This window comes from Oreochromis aureus, linkage group 20, assembly GCF_013358895.1.
Source record: "Oreochromis aureus strain Israel breed Guangdong linkage group 20, ZZ_aureus, whole genome shotgun sequence".
NCBI classification, from domain to species: Eukaryota; Metazoa; Chordata; class Actinopteri; order Cichliformes; family Cichlidae; genus Oreochromis; species Oreochromis aureus.
In genome coordinates, this window is record NC_052961.1 from 6,602,021 (window position 1) to 6,618,669 (window position 16,649).

Here is a 16,649-nt window from a genome sequence, read left to right on the forward strand (position 1 = left end):
CTTTGGCTTCTAAGAGCTGTAAAAACTTTATGGCATCATTTCATTTTCATTGTGTGTCTCATTGAAAAAATAAAAAAGCGTGTTGTACAGCTCTCTCTATGCCCTTTCCTAAGGTTTGTTGACATTTTTTTTTTCCACTGTCAACTTTGACCTCTGGTACTAACAATAAAGGTCAAGTTCAAATACTTATCCAACCTGGGTACTCATATCCCCCGAGGCCTAGTATATTGTTGTGAAGTTTGAAGGCGATCCATAAAAATTTGCGGGTAATAAAAAGTTTTAATTGATTTTTTCACATTTGGTGTGACCTTGACCTTAATCCGATCTACTATCACACAACATAAAAACATATCTAAAAAGAAACTATGGACGCTGGACAGACGGACAAGCAAACAGAACCGATTACGTTCGCCCTTCAGGGGGAGAATTACAGTTATTGTCTCTTACAGAACAACCTTCAAACTGCCAATGGTAAGTCCATAATATTTGAACAATGATGCATGTTTTTATTTTTTGCATTTTTGCCCCTGTACACAACCACAGTGGATCTCAAATCAGACAGACACGATGTGATTCAGGTGCAGACCTCCAGCTTTAATTAAAAGGGGTTTAACAGAACCCACTTTTATTCTACTAGTAGAACCTTTGCATTATTCACAGCTTAATCTGTTTGGTTTTTTAATGGAATTTAATAACAATCAGCCATCAACAGCAAATTTACATTTTTTTTTTAGATTAAAACTGTAAATTTAATTCTCATTTTTATATACTTATTTATATGGGTTTACTTTGAAAACCCATATAGGTTTTCAAAGTAAACCCATTTGACGAGGGCGTGAACTTTATAAAGGGAACTTGGGCCACTGAGAAACTTGAGTTTCTTTATTGCTCATTTCTTTCTCTCTTCTCCTCCTTATATAACTTCCCTATTCAGGCGCAATACATTATTTTTATTTAAATGATTGTTTCACTAGAATGGCCCTAATATGTGTTTATATTAGACACATTTCTGTTCAACATAAAATAATCCTGGTTAATATAAAAAAAAAAAAAAAGCAGTTTGTAGTTATTATCATAACTACAGTTTACATTCATTTTAGCTTTGTGGGTGCCCCTGTACTTCACTGAGGATGTCGTATGTGTGTGTGTGTTTGTTCATGGGAAATGGGAGGGTAGAAACTCCTGTTCGATCAGGACTTTCTCAGGACTATTGCCCACATAGTCCTGAGCAGCAGAGCTGAAAAGGCACATCTCCCATCTGCAGACTTCACACAGAAGATTCTCCAGAAGACAATAAGGTCCCAGGAGCGACTTCCCCCGTTCTGCTCCTGTGCACACCGCCACCGCCGCTGAGGTACGAGAAAACTCAGTAATTTTCAAGGTTGTTAAAACCCGCTTTACCTTTAGTCTAGATCTTAAAGAGAAACACTTTATACATCCATCTGTTGTCAGGTGTGGAAAATCGTGTTATTGTTTTCTATATGTTTTTACACAGAAATATAGATAGAGATTGTCAGTGGTTAGGTTGCATTAAGGTGATTTTGAAGAGAATAGAGGCTTCAAAATCTGAAACTTGCAAGTCTGAAGAGGTCAGAGATCCAGCAACACTCTGTATAAAGCGCAGCTTTATTGCTTTACCAACATGTTTCAGATTGTGTTGATGTATTTCTGCATCTTATGCAAGTTTTTGGAGTTTTGACCTCTTTGGATTTTTATTTTTAAATAGAAGGATGTGTGAAATGAAAAGCACATTTTTTTTTCTTGTTCACTGTTATAGATGTGCAAAGTTGAATCTGTTGAAATCCTCTCCATGAAAAATAAAAAATAAAGGCAAGCTTGTCAGTAGTTTCAGGTTGCAATTTGGGGAAATGTGGGAGGCTGATTTGGATGAGAATAGTAAAGTAAATTCACCTTCCTCCAAGATGCATGGGGGTGAGGATAAAATCTAAAGGTGTCAAAACTTGTGCAACACTTCTTGCAGAAAGATCTATTTCATGGTTTTTATTGTACATAGCATGAGTGTTTCTGAGTTTTTGACCTCTTTAGAGCTTAGTGAGAAAGAAGAATGCTTGGAATGGAAACCGTCTATGTTTTAGATGTGCAGAGTTATATATGTGGAGCGTTGTGAATGAAAAACATGCTATAAATCTGAATTCTAAACAAATCCATGCATGCATTCACCTGAAAGAGAGGCACTCCTGCTCTGAACTGCACACTGTAGGTTGTGAAATAGTTTTCTAATAACCTGCTGGGCTTTTTGTATTCACCTCTCAAAAACATTTTGAGTAAACCACCTCCTCCTCCTCCTGTGCCCCTCTTATGCAACGCCTTAAAACATAATCAGATTAACCTCAAAATAAATTTAAACTCTGTCAGGATATGAAACGCTTTCCTTTGCTTTTCACTCCAGAACATGACCTTCAACCACTCGCTAGACTTCTTGAACGGCACGCCATGGTACGTCGTCGAGTGCACCCTCCAGCTCAACACGACATCCCGACGCATCGCCCTCTTCCTGATGTACCTATTCATCTTCATGGTGGGCCTGATGGAGAACACGCTGGTCGTCTGGGTCAACTGGCGCCGAAGGCATTCCTCCAATGGGGTCCTCTTCTGCATCATCAACGTGAGCCTGTCGGACCTGATGGTGATCATGATCCTTCCTTTCTTCATGATGGAGGTAACCCTGGACCAGGTCTGGCTGTGGGGTCGCTTTCTCTGCAAGGTCACCCACCTCATCTACGTGATCAACTTCTACAGCAGCTCCTTCTTCCTGGCCTTCATGACCCTTGAGCGCTATTTCTCACTGTCAAGACCGTCATCGTCAAGCTTCTTCCCTGCGGGAGGCCGGAAGCGGTGGGTGGTCTGTGGGGGCCTCTGGGGGCTCTCCTTGCTTCTGGCTCTGTTGGAGAACGTCCATGTGGATCTTCTGGAGTGGGACGAGCCAGGTTGTTACATGCTGCCTGAATACAGCTACACCGAATGGTTCGTCACAGTGTCTTTCTTGTGCCTGGTCTTCCAGTTCCTGGGCCCGGCTGCTGTCATCATCACCTGCAACGTACTGATCGCTCGTGCAGCCAAAAGGGCGACGGATGTGCAGAACCGACGGGATGTTTGGCTGGTGCACGTGTACTCCCTGGTGTTTGTAATGTGCTGGCTTCCCTACCACTTGGTCACGTTCTTGATGATAATAGACGACCTTGACCCCTATGTATTCAGCTGCAACATGGTGGAAGTGCTCTACTTCTCTTTCAGCGTGGTGCAGTGCATTTCGCTTTTGCACTGCGTTGCCAACCCCTTCCTCTACAATTTCCTCAGCAAGAGCTTTCGGAACAACCTGATCAACACCATGTTGAACTACATTCCCAGAGAGGGGACTGCAGAACGGGTGGGACCCAGAGCCAACGCCAAAACTGCAAATGAGGGCGGTAGAGACCCGGGGAAGCTGAGTAACGCCAGCACCAGCCATTCTGATGTTGGATCATAAGTAGGAAGCTGAGCTAAGGATCAAGTAAGCTTCAGTCGCGGTATATTTGACCGAATAAATTCAGCCCTGTCGCTTCCAAGTACCACAGGCATTGATCGGGCTCATACCTTCCTCTCATAGTCCACTTCCTGTTTTGTTAAGCATGTACCTGATCAGAGCGTCACACACAGGGGGCCAGGAAATGTTTGATGTCTTCCTGCAAAACTGCTCAACTCACACAGGAACTCAAGGCACAGTGAATGTTCCAGGAATTTGTGTCAACAAAATGTGCTGCAGTGCCCCACAGGAGAAATCCTCATATCAGTATACACAAATGCAAATGTGAAAATGTAACTGTTTTATTGCATAGAAATCAAAGCTTAATGTTACTAAATGCTTATTTATCTGGATGCTGATGTAGTCATGTCTGTAAAACAAAACAAAAACACCCAATAAAACTCCCTTAAACGCTGCTTGTTTCAATCTGAGCTGGAAAAGCTGAGTTGGATTTTGTACGCTGACGTGATGATGACAAAACACAGCCACTCATTTGGAAACTTGTTTATTTCAACAAGGAAATTTGCCGTTCTAGCAGATGACTCTCCTTTCTGCACATCTTTATTACATTTACTTCCGTTTCTGGAATGTTTCATGTTCAACAGGTTAAATGGTAAGAAGGCAGGCGGGGGGGGGGAAGAAGAGGGGTATGTGTGTCCACAAATGGCACAATAACAGGAAGAGACCAGGCTTTGAAAGGGCAAAGGTCTGAGCTGCTGGAAACAGGCGAAGCAGATTTCTGCAGATTCATCACTGAATTTCTGATGATGGAGCAGCTCATCCAACAGATTAAAAAAAAAATAATTCAGAGGTGATAACAGTCTTCCTAGAGGCATTTATTTCAAAAACAATATTAAAAAAACATTCATATTTAGCCTTAGAAATAGAGAACGAAAGGCATAAAAATAATAAATAGTTGCACTCCTGTCATAAATATGAGGTAAGACACAAAAATCGCACAGAAATGTGTAAATGGGCACTTCAATGTCACATTTCTACAGCACAACATACGTCACACGCTCGAAACAAGTCAGTGTAGCTTGTGTTTAAAATGGAATTCGTCTCTTTAAGTTCAAACGCACACTGTTATGTTTCAAAGACAAAAATATTCTCTGTGGATTCGTGTTTTATCTGAGTGAAACATGCACCATAAGAACAGACTGAATAAAAGTGTAGTGTTTTAAAACCGTGACTGCAAATAGGAAGAATTAGTATGCTACAAATGGCATGCTACTTCAATATGCAATCAGTGTAATTACTCTGTAATCACAATCACTGACATCAAAAACCTATCCTGATATTACAGCAGATAATATCTGCTGCAACAGCTGCCTTCTTTCACCTGCTAACATCAGGATACACTGCCACCAAGTGGCTTCTTCTCATCTTAGTTCAAACAGACCAAACCTGCAGTTTTGAGCGGCGTCTAACAGAAAAAAAAATATGGTGACCGCATTATAAAAATCCAGGTAAACGCTCAGTCGATCAACAGATACAGAAATAATCAAGTGTAAGTGAAAAATAATCTCTATTTTTTTAACTTCTATTCTATAAAAATAGTAATTTTGTGTTTTAAAACAGTGATTCCCAGCTTTTAAAATTTATTTTCTGGCCTATATCAAAAAAAGAAAAAACAAAAAAACAGAGGTTGATGCTAGAGTTCTCGGAGGCCTTTTAAGGGGGGAACATCTCCCCACAAACCAGCTGTAAGCAGCAGGGTTGCATCCTCCTGCAGAAATGAGCCTGTCAGCATAGGAGCATCACTGCGATGACTCGCTTCAAGCAATGAACCTCCAGTTTGCACAGGGATGGTTTCAGCCATTCAGTTTTACATTCCTAACCACATCTATGGCCAGAAGCTCTGGCTAATGACTGAAATAGGCTGCTTCCAACAGGTGTCTGGGTGAGAAGCTTGGTCATTTAGGAGGGACTCCTCCACGTCAGTGTCTCCCAGGATGAGCTGGAGGAGACGGCTGAGAACAGGGAAGTCTTGGTATATCTGCTTGTCATACTGATAAGATACTGATATTGTGAATGATTAAAAGTGTCCCTAAATATTAAAAAAATATATATACACACACATCATGAACACAACCAATAGATACTGCAGCTGACTTTATCCTTGTTGCCTCGACTCCTCTCTCCTCTGCTTGGATCTCTGGTGGAAGGGACCAGACGGAAGGAGAGGATGCAAGGATGTAGAAACTAAGAAATGGGAAAGGGGGGATGGAGTTGGCCAGTGGGGGTGAGGTAGCAGGGAAGACTTTGGGAGTAAAACAGCTGGAAGAATCATCTCCCTAGACTTTTAATTAACAAAGTAGCATCCTTCTCTGTTAAAGTTGTTGGGGAGACTCATTTATGTGCTGACTGGACTCCTGTACTGGGTGCTAACTTACATACACACCCATAATATTCCAAAAACTGTTCATTTGGTTTTAGTCAAGTTTAAATTGTGTTAAAAATTCATTTTATACAGTTATCGGTCAGTTAGTGTGCATGTCTGGCAAGAGTTGACAGTTTTTGAGGCATAACCAGGATTATTTTTGTCAATAATTTTATCAATTAATGCCATTTACCTGCCGTTTTAGCACTTTTTACATTTACCTGTAGCATTTTTATTAAAACTATTTTCATCATTTTAGCTCAAATAATCTTAGTCATATACACCAATAATTTATTACAACCATATTTTAGCCTTTTCATGCACCTTTTCATGAATGTTCAGCTACTTTTAACTATGATTTTAAAAGTCTTTACCTTACAATATAAGGCACTTTCTGCTACATAAATACATCTTAAGTGAACTGTTTTTAATTAACTAGTTGTTGTTGTGTTGGTGCAGACGGTTTTTCTATTATCGATTTGTAATTTCAAATTTTTTTCTAAATTCATTAAAGTAAAACTTGGACTTAGACAAAGAAGACAGCGTTCAAATTGCGATGTCATTATTACGTGAAACCCCAGAGCCCCTCACAAACCTGCTAAGTGACCCTCAGTGTGACTTGTACCGCCCTGTTTGGGAACCAATGCTTTAAAACACTGTGGAAAGAAAATAATACATTTATGAAAATATTTTGTGTTTGTCTAATTTGCTACAATGAGGTAATTACAGTGTAATTACACTGTAATTACAATCATATTAAGACAACACAATCATTTTGATGATGCTACTTTTTTTTTTTTTTTTTTTTAAAAACAGACTCAGTCAAGAATCTGACCAGTGCAAATGGTCTTTAGTGGGAGAATCATCCATCTTTAATCCATAGTAATGGCTAGTTTTAGAGTTTTTAGATTTTGTTGTTATTTTGTTCTGGTTCCATTTGTGCGTTTGAGAAAGTCAGCTGGACAAAATAAGCAATACTGAGATCTTTTACAATAATTTAGAGACTATGTAATTAACTAAAAACATTAGAAAAATCACTGCACTGGGCTAATACCAGTGTTTATAATAATATTTCAGCCAAAGCTGGATACCGTGGTGATGTTTTGTTATTTATCCCCCCCCATCTTGTGCCAGGAAATGAAAAAAATCCTCCTAATAAAAACAAGAATGGAAACTTCTAGTGCTTCTGACTTTTTTTAAACAGTTAGCTGGCATTAAATCGATGCAACATGACAGATGTGCATGAGTCATCAGTAAATGTCCTATCTGTTGATAGGCCGATATGTTGGTGCATCGGTTAGCTACAGCTCTAGTCTACTATCAGCAGCTTGTGGTCCACGACAACCAGACACAGAGGAGGCGTCAGAGAGGAAACGAGGAGCTGATCAGGTGTCCACAGTGGGCAGCGGTTCTTTAGAGTGATCATTGTACATGAAGGTCTGCTCGATGTTGAAGTCTGGCGGTAAGTGGTCCTTGTGGAGCTCCATGTGTGACGACACCAGCTTTAGCGTGGAGAAGTAAAGGCCGCAGACGGTGCAGCGGTACATCAGGGCTCCGGCGTGCGTCTTCAGGTGGCAGATCATGGTGGAGCGCCCCCTGAAGAAGCGCAGACACACTTTACACTGGTAGGGTTTCTCCCCGGTGTGGATACGGAGGTGGTAGGTGAACTCCCCCGAGTGAGCGAAACGTTTCCCGCAGTAGCGACACCGGTACCACTTCCCACGCACCCCTGCAGGTCCAACACCGCTGTCCTGACCGGAGCTTCCGTTCGTCAGGACTCCAGAGGATACGCCGTGCATCGGCCCTTGAAAAAACTTGTCCGACACGCTGATGCCCATTCCCAAACCCAAACCGAAGTTGCTCATTTTAACGAGCCCGCTGACGTCCCGTGACGAGGAGGAGGAGCAGGAAGACGGCGGGCACTCCAGAGACTGATCCGCTTTACGTTTCCCTAACCACCCCTGGCCACCAGCGGTTCCTCCGCTCCCCGTGGAGTCGCTGGTGTGCAAACTGAGGTGGTACTGAAACGCCGAGGACGAGCGAAACGTCTGTGGGCACAGGAAGCAATGCAGCTCCTCCGCTCCTCCTCCACCGCCACCTCCATCTGCTCTGACTCCGTAAGCCCTCAGCGCCGACTGCTCCCTCTCCTTAGCTGCCGCCTCCTCAGCGTGCACAGCCATGTGTCTGTCCAGCAGGGCGCGCTCTACAAAGCAGCGGGCACAGTGTGGGCAGGTGAAGACGGGCAGGGAGAGGTGGGCAAGGGCGTGCCACAGCAGGGAGCACAGGGACAGCTGGGGGAGGTGGCACACGCCACAGCTCAGGCTCTGGGGGCACACATGGCTCAGCAGGTGGTCTTTGACAGTCTGAGGAGGAGAGAAACACAAAACTAAAAGTTGAGAAGCCTCACTGAGGAAGCAGGTGTGTAACAGGGGGACTCCTCATTCTTATTTCCTGCTCATGTTTGCCACCAAACCGGTTCTCAGGCACTCTTCATACAAACATCAGACTTCCTGTGGTTTTCACTGTGAGCTCAAGTCTCACTTTTGTGCTTCTTAGACACACCTGGTCCTTGCATTATTTACAGAGTAAATGCTTCAGTTAATCTTAAAGTCAACCACAGTGAGCTCATTCATGACACAGTTTAATGAACCGAGAGCTCGACAGCATGCTGTGGCTCACAGAAAGCGCTTATAAAGGTCAACGCCACATTTGGGACTTTTTATCTTAATAATTTGTGAATTAAAAAAAAAAGAACCGCTTTTTAATGAACTGCCCAATTTCATTTGAGTTCTTGGAGATAGAAATGGCTGTAATTTCTTAATGAGTATTGTAAAAATCTACATTTAATCATATTATCATAACTAAACAGTGTCTGTTTACATATGGAGCCGTTTATGTATCTAACAATCTTTTAAAGCGTCTGACTTACGTCGAAAACACTCCATAAATATCCACTAACCTGGAAGTCCTTGCTGAGGGATTTGGTGCATACAGCACACTGCAGCTCTAGGCTGTAGCTGCTGTTGGTCAGCGCCCCCTGTGGGATGGTGTAACTGGATGCTGTCTGGCGGTGGTGCCGCAACAGTTTCTTTTGGCTGCAGAACTGCAGGTGGCACATGTCACAGGTGAAGAGCTGCACTCCCATATGGGTGAAGGAATGGGCGATGCCTGCAGCACGGTCTGGAAAAGAGGCTCCGCATACCCTGCAGAGCCCCAGCTCCGTCAGGTGTGTCTCACCGTGTCTTCTGATGGCAGCTGGATCTGCTGGGAGTGCCACTGTGCAAGCTTTACATGTCACCGTGCTTCCTGTCACCTGGAGGAGCAAAGACCATCATTTCCTATGTGGGAAAAAAAACCCCGACCCATCCCTGTGACCTTTGAAGGTCTGTAGCTCAGAAAACGTTCAGAGTATGATGTCAAATTTGCTCGCTTCATTAGATATACAAACGTTACAGAACTTTAGCTGATTTGATTTTATACAGAATGATCTTTTACCTGAACTACTGTACTGCTCACAAACAGAAACATTACCTGGCTACTCGTATTCCCTCCATCTCCATTCTCCACACATACAAGGTCATCTTCATCCTCGTCCTCCTCCTCTCCCTCCTCCATGAAGTTCTCATCGTCGCTCAGCTCGATGATCTCTCCTGCCAACTGTCTCCACTGCTCTTCCTCTGTTCCCTCCACTGCTCCATTACCTTGCAGGGCCTCCCTCTCCTCCTCAGTGTCTCCTTCCTCCACTTCCCCAAACATCAGCCTGCTGTCCCGCTGCACGTCGACCACGCCGCCTTCCACCGCTGCCACCTGAAGGCTGCCTGGAGACTCTCCTGAGGATGATGTCGGGGCGCAGGCTTCAGCACCGAGCTGAGCTGAAGAGTCAGGGAGGGAGCAAGACTCAGACGTAACAGGGTTGCTGCTGCGAGACAAAGAGTCGCCCGCGCTCTCAGAAACCATTTGACCATCTCTGTCACCGTCCTCACAGCAGCCTCCCGCCTCCCCATCATTCAGCCCGTGCTCGGTCTTCAGCTGGAGCACAGGCCCCACAGGCTGCAAGCCGTCAGCCTGAAGGGAAAGGCTGCTGCTGCTGGTTAAAGGCGGTCCTCCTGGTAACTGATGATCTGCTCCCATCTGCCCGTAGCCAATATGAGACTGGACATCTTCTGCCTTTAGGTCCAGAGACAGAGGTCCGGCCTGAGCTTCGCGGCCTGACCTGCCCGTCCTGATTTGGAAAAGAGGGGAGGGAGCAGCAGCAGGAGTCGGGGCAGCAGACGGGCCCGCCGATGAAGACAGAGAAGAGCAGGAGGCGGCGGAGGAGCACACAGATGGCACAGAAGCTGCACTAACTGCAACCACTGTGGGTGGAGCAGCCACCATGCTGGAGTCCAGGGTGACGTCACTGGGACTGCTGGCTTTGCAGTTTGCAGACACAGAAGCCTGCAGGTCAGGGAAGGTAGCGTGACAAGCCTTCACCAGTTCACTGACCCCAAGCCGCTCGGCCAGCTCGTACAGGACCCCGACATCTATGAGATCAGTCACTATCTCCCCGGTGTAGACGAACGTCAGCACTTTCTCAAAGTTAGCTGGGGAGATAAACTCCAAAGAGAAGGCGGCACTGGACGCGCTGGGAGTTCTGGTGAACAAGTTGCGAAAGTACGTCCCGGCGCAGGCCAGCACCGCACGGTGGGCCGCGAATGTCCGGTTGCCAACTTGCAGGAACACATCGCAGTACTGACGTGATTGGCGGCAACGGTTAAGCTCGGAGAGAAGGCTGGCAGCGTGGCCGGGACACTGCAGCCGGATCCTCATCCCTGCCGCAGCTCCTAATCCAACAATCCAACTGCAGGGAAGGAAAAGCAGAATCATCAGAGCAGGACAGAAGACAAATGTCTTCTTTAATATTCAGTGATTAGTGATCCATCTTTTGGTGATAGATGGATCACTAATGAAAATGTATTCATAGGCTGATGCAGTGAAAAAACACAAACAAACAACAAAAGCAGCGTGATAATCCAGTTGTTAAATATATAGATAAAATGTGTTACTGCATGATAAAATATGTAAAAGAACCAAAGTGGTTGTCAAAAAGCACTCCAGTATGCGGCAACCAGCTTTTCATTCCAGTTTTTATAAAACAGGTTTAACAAACTCTCAGTCTAAAACTAAATTCTGAGTTTTCAGATTTAGAATCGGTTCAGTCTACTCCGATCCACTCTGAGGTAAGCTGTATGTGGAAGTACTGAAAGAAATCCATTAATTGCACTCTGATACCATGATTCGCCATGGCAACAGGTAAAAAAAAGCCCCCATTGTGATCCAACAGACCGACGGTTATGAATGCATGCAGTGTTAAAAAAAACACTTCATATCTGCACACAAAGGTCTGAGGGATCTTTCAGCAATGGTTTCTGGAGAACTGGTTTGTCAACAGGCTGTGATTTTATTCCTGTTGATCTCTTATCTTAAACACAACCTGCTCCAGAGCAGCATAAGTTACTGTGGTAATATAAGAAGTGAACAACCTTCATATCAAGTTAAACCTGAAGTTAGCTGGATGAGTCATAGTCCATTTCAACATGATAGTCAACATGTATGTATCTCCCATTCTGACTTTTATCCTTTGACTCTTTGTCTGAAAGAAGCAATTTTAGCTCCTCCCTCGTTACAGAAACCTTATTCTGATTGGCCACCCACTACAAACAGAAGGTTTGAAATGAAAATGTGCGGGGCTTCTAGGCCCACAGCTCCATATTAAGGATACCCTTTCCCTGACATTACAGAGATCCAAAAATACAAAAAAAAAAAACTTATTTTAAACGAACTGTTTATAGCAGTCTGAGCTCTTAGCTGATACGGATTACTCTCATTGCTTGAAACTTTGCCCGTGTTTAACAGGAGCATTTATGTATGTTATTTATTTATGCATGACAGAAAATAAAGAAAAGCCCTATAGGTTCACTTTTATAACTAAACAGAGGTATTATAAAATGATATTTTACCGCTTTAGATTCTATTTTTTAAGCATTTATGTTTTTGTATGAAGAAGCAGGATCTAACTGATGTGCAATAACAGATGTTGTAAATTATCGTATCTTTAAAAAAAAAAAACCAATCCTGTGTTAACCTGTTGTTTTTGCTGCCTTTTGTGTTTAAAGCACAATTACTGTTAATTTTCCGCAGTTTAATAAAAAGCTGGAGGATCCCAGACCGTTTTTTTCTCTATCGCAGACAATCCAGACACATTATGGTAACTCTACTCACCCAAACCAGAGGTTTTATTAAAAAATAATCCTCCTACTGTGAGCGCAGGCCCGCTCGTTTCTGTTACCATCACTCACCCATTTAGAGGTGTCCGCCGGCGCTCAGAAATCCCCTTTTTCCTTTTGTTTTCACTCGGTCTGCACCGCTCAGGCACTCACTCTACATTTTATAAGCCTTTGCTCTTATGGTCCATCCATCCGTCGCAGTTTGGTGACGCATGTCAACAAAGCTGAGCGGCGTTGCCCCCTGCAGGCCGGAGGCGTCACTGCAGGGAGGAGAATTCATCACCCGTCAAGTTTTAAGACCACTTGAAAAATGGCAAAAAAAAATCATATTTTGCATGGTTGGATCTTAACAAGGTTCCAAGTAGAGCTTCAACATGCAACAAGAAGAAATGGGAGTGAGACAAAACATTTTTTGATCATGCAATTTATTGAAAACAACGCTTGAACTGAAAAAGGCTGTTTTAACAGCTGATCAAAAGTTTAAGACCACAATCTGTGCAAAAATGTGGATTCATTGTCATTTTCTGTCAGGTGGTCACACTGTCATAGCGTTCTGATGGCAAAAGCAAAAAAAATCTTTCCCTTTTTGAACGTGGTCAGGTTGTTGAACTGCATAAGCACGCCATTGCTGCTGAGGTGGAACGCAGCAAGACAGTCATTTGGAATTTCTTAAATGATCCTGAGGGTTATGGAACAAAAAAGTTAAGTGGAAGACCCAAAACAATTTCACCAGCACTGAGCCGGAGGATCCAATTGGCTGTCCGTCCAGACACTGGTCGATCCCCGACCCAAATTAAGGCCGTTACTGGTGCCGACTGCAGCCCCACAACCATCAGATGCTTCAAAAACAAACAAAAAAACCTTGTCTCCTTGAACGCCACAGAACTGACCGTTTGGACTTTGCAAGAGAGCACCAAACACGGGACATTGAAGGTGGAAGAAAGTTTTATTCTCTGATGAGAAAAAATGGAACTGTAGCTGACGCTGAAATGTTTGTGTTGGTTGCCATGACAACACCAGTAGCGCATCTGAGATCGTTATGTTGTTTTCTCGTTGTTTTCTTTATTTGGTATTGATGTTTGTGTACATTTGCAGTAGGAAAAAGATAACCTGTGAATCCAGTGATACACCTTTCTTATAAGAAATGTTTCTGATAAAATTATTGTGAAGTAGTCACTTCCTGTGAGTCGCGGGAACCGGAAGTTGTGCGCGGGAGAGACAAGACAGAGCGGTAACACGGCGGACTTTTCGGAATATACATCTTTTCTACTGCTGGTTTATGAGGTGTACACGGTAAAAAGCATTACGCTGTTATTTGTTTAACACTTGTGCACTTTGTGAAAAGAAATATGTCGCTGAGATGAATATATGTGCTATTGATATTATTTTTACTTGTTCTAGTTTTCACGGTGCTCCATGATTGTGAGCAGAATAAAAGTATTGTGGACATCAGTACGAAGCGTGGATTCTTTCGACCAGAGTAGATACAGTGAAAACGTGTCCCAATCCATCTGGAGGCTTCGGTGTGCAAAGCTCTTCTCATCCTGCAGCAAGCTACAGGTCTCGGTTTACAACGCGCTTCTCATCCTGCAGCAAGCTACAGGTCTTGGTTGCTTCTCATCCTGCAGTGAGCTACAGGCTTCAGTGGACACTTGCTTTGCATTTTGTAACAGCCAATCAGGAGCTGCAGATTCAGCGGACGCTCCAAGAAGCGGTTTCAAGAAGCGTGAGTCCTCATTACGCAGTTATTATGCCTCCTGTGTTGATGGATAGAACATGAGCTGCAAATTTGCTATAATGGACAAGAAATTAATAGTGTTCAAATTTCAGACTGTGTAAAAAAAAAAAAAAAAAAATCTGTTGAAGTTCTGAAAATTATTGTTGTTTTCTTACCTATTGTTTGCAAGCTTTAAAAAGGCTGAAACTGAAGTTTTATTTGCTGTCATACGTAAGAATCTAAGCTAAGGTGCCTTTGTGTTAATTTTAATAATTGTCCGCCTATTATATCCATTCCATTCTTGTAATTACCTTAGATATCTTGTCCTCTTCATAAGATACCCCCTTTAAAGTCTAAAATGTCTAAAGATGGTCATAGTCACCCTGATGTTATGTCAGAAGTACAAGATGCAGGGGATTTGGAAGAGGGAAAAAGTGTAGTGTCTGAGAAATCTGAGACAAAAACAAGAAAATCCTCTCGTGAAAGGCGATTAACGCCAAAAATGCAGGAACTGAAAGATCAAGAGTTAACTCAAAAGGAGAAGAGGTTCAAAGCAACATATGAGAAATGGAAAAGCAACATAAGAGACATTCGCACAAGGTTAAAGCAAGTATGCTCTGAGAGTGACATGTATAACATGATGGATGAGGCTGAGAAGCTAGAGTCTGAATTAAAGGAACAGTATGACAGAATTCGACTCCAAACCTCACCAAGTCAAGAAATTCAAGAAAGATCGATGCGTGCTCAGCCGTGACGGCCGACTTGCTGCAGCTGATGAGAGTACGTCTAACTGAAGATGAAGGTGAGTTTGACACGGTGGCAGAAAGATCAAGGTTACGCATGCTACTTGATAATGAATATGCTAGGTCCATATATGGATCCACAGCCTCCAGAGTTACTGCACCCAGCTGTCACAATTCTAACCATCTCTCAGAGTCACCTAGCATTTCAGCTATGAGGGCGAAGCGGCTGCTCAGCTGGCTGCAAAGAGAGCCGAAATTGATATGGAAGCTGCCATCGAAGCTCAACGTCAGCAGCTGAGAAAACTTGAAAATCAGAGGGACATTGATGTAATTCAGGCAAAGCTAAATGTCTACACGGAAGAAGAGGGAAGGGATGGGACACGCAGTCCTCCATTCAGCAAAGTGAGTGATGCACACCCCTCGCTCACCACATCCCAGATCAAGAACGGCAGGTTGTGCAAAACGAGACATCATTGGTCCAATCGCTACAAGAGTCATTAGCTCTCACTCGCTTGCCAACTCCAGAACCTTCTGTATTCTCGGGCGATCCTCTGAAGTTTACAGAATGGAGCATAAGCTTCAAAGCCCTCATAGAGAGACGATGCTCTGACCCTGCTGACAGGCTATTCTACCTGCAAAAGTACATAGCAGGTGAGGCAAAATCCTCTCTTGAAGGCAGCGTCTACAGAAAAGATGAAGAAGCCTATCAACAAGCCTGGGATAGGTTAAATGCTAGATATGGCCATTCCTTTGTAGTGCAGCGGGCTTTCAGAGAGAAGCTAAATGGGTGGCGAAGATTGGTGGAAAGGAATATCTCAAGCTAAGAGAGTTCAGTGATTTCCTCCAAACATGTAGTAATGCCATGCCTCACATAAAGGGCTTACAGGTTCTTAACGATCTGCGAGGAGAATCAGAAAATACTAGTCAAGCTTCCTGATTGGGTGTCATCTAGGTGGAACCGTTATGTCACAGAGCAGCTGGATCGGGCAACGACTATCCAAGCTTTAATGAGTTTGCTTCCTTTATCTCTAAGGAGTCACGCATAGCATGCAATCCAGTGTCATCCTTACATGCCTTAAGGCACTCTGCAGAGGCACCATCAAGAGAGATGAAGCGTTCAAAAAAGCAAACACGTTTGCCACAAATGTGAACCTCCCAATTCCATCAAACTCCACCGCCAAATCTGACCTTGGTGAATTCAAGTTGAGAGATGCGGAGAAACCAAAGAAATGGAACACACCAACACAAAATTCCAATAATAGCCAGTGCGTTTGCTGTGGTGAGAACCATTCCATACATAAATGCAAGAGGCTTATGGACATGTCTGTAGAGGATAAGAAAAATGCATACTTGAAAAGAAGTTGTGTTTTGCATGTCTAAGAAAGGGTCACAATTCTAAAGACTGTAGGAACAGGGCCATGTGTGGCATATGCAGAAAGAGTCACCCAACGCCATTGCATGAAGATCGTTCTACAGCAGCATCAACACAAGGCGCAGTGGAAGAAAGTACGTCGTCATTATCATGTTGTGTGAGTGGCGGTGAAGGTGGGAGTACATCGATGATAGTCCCAGTGTGGATCTCAACACTTAGTGCTCCGGACACCGAAACTCTAGTATATGCACTATTGGACACTCAAAGCAGTCACACATTTATTGATCAGGAGGTGTGCGAAAAGCTGCAGGCAACAATGGAACCGGTGAAACTTAAACTTTCCACCATGATGGGGAGAGACTCCGTTGTGAAGAGTCAAAGAGTATGCGAGCTCAAAGTTAGAGGATTTTCCTCTAACATTTCCATCAGCTTGCCTCCAGCCTACACAAGGGACTTCATTCCTCTTGACCGCGCACATATTCCCACTTGTCAGACAGCCAACAAATGGAAACACCTTGTCAGCATAGCCCGGAGATACCTCCGTTGATGGACTGTGGTGTTGGATTGTTGATTGGATACGACTGCTCCAGAGCGTTAATTCCAAGAAGGGTCATCACTGGGGCGACTATGAGCCTTATGCTATTG

The 16,649-nt window shown here is 43.6% G+C and overlaps 2 protein-coding genes and 1 long non-coding RNA gene across 3 annotated transcripts; 2 read left to right on the top strand and 1 right to left on the bottom strand.

Annotated features, from left to right (window-relative positions):
- The first annotated feature begins 1,199 nt into the window (after positions 1–1,199).
- gpr182 (G protein-coupled receptor 182) lies at positions 1,200–3,954 on the top strand. Its single transcript, XM_031760451.2, has 2 exons — positions 1,200–1,354; positions 2,411–3,954. Exon 2 carries the CDS (start codon positions 2,414–2,416, stop codon positions 3,485–3,487), a length of 1,074 nt encoding a protein of 357 aa, XP_031616311.1. The 5' UTR covers positions 1,200–1,354; positions 2,411–2,413; the 3' UTR covers positions 3,488–3,954.
- A 2,740-nt stretch (positions 3,955–6,694) lies between these two features.
- LOC116309168 (zinc finger and BTB domain-containing protein 39) lies at positions 6,695–12,374 on the bottom strand. The gene is made up of 4 exons (XM_031725709.2): positions 12,245–12,374; positions 9,438–10,746; positions 8,866–9,219; positions 6,695–8,269 (listed from the first exon to the last, which is right to left on the bottom strand). The coding sequence occupies exons 2-4, from the start codon at positions 10,713–10,715 to the stop codon at positions 7,292–7,294; spliced, it is 2,610 nt and encodes an 869-aa protein (XP_031581569.1). The 5' UTR covers positions 10,716–10,746; positions 12,245–12,374; the 3' UTR covers positions 6,695–7,291.
- Positions 12,375–12,820: 446 nt separating this feature from the next.
- Positions 12,821–14,028, top strand: LOC120435377. The gene is made up of 2 exons (XR_005609685.1): positions 12,821–13,465; positions 13,574–14,028. It is a non-coding gene; the product is annotated as an uncharacterized LOC120435377 (long non-coding RNA).
- The last annotated feature ends 2,621 nt before the right edge of the window (positions 14,029–16,649 follow it).

Excerpts from the sequence above, each read along its gene's own strand:
- gpr182 (XM_031760451.2), top strand. The coding sequence starts at position 2,414 with ATGACCTTCAACCACTCGCTAGACTTCTTGAACGGCACGCCATGGTAC.
- LOC116309168 (XM_031725709.2), bottom strand. The coding sequence starts at position 10,715 with ATGAGGATCCGGCTGCAGTGTCCCGGCCACGCTGCCAGCCTTCTCTCC. Across the intron at positions 9,220-9,437 it reads GAGGGAATACGAGTAGCCAG|GTGACAGGAAGCACGGTGAC; the intron begins GTAATGTTTCTG and ends TTGCTCCTCCAG. Across the intron at positions 8,270-8,865 it reads CCCTCAGCAAGGACTTCCAG|ACTGTCAAAGACCACCTGCT; the intron begins GTTAGTGGATAT and ends TCTCCTCCTCAG.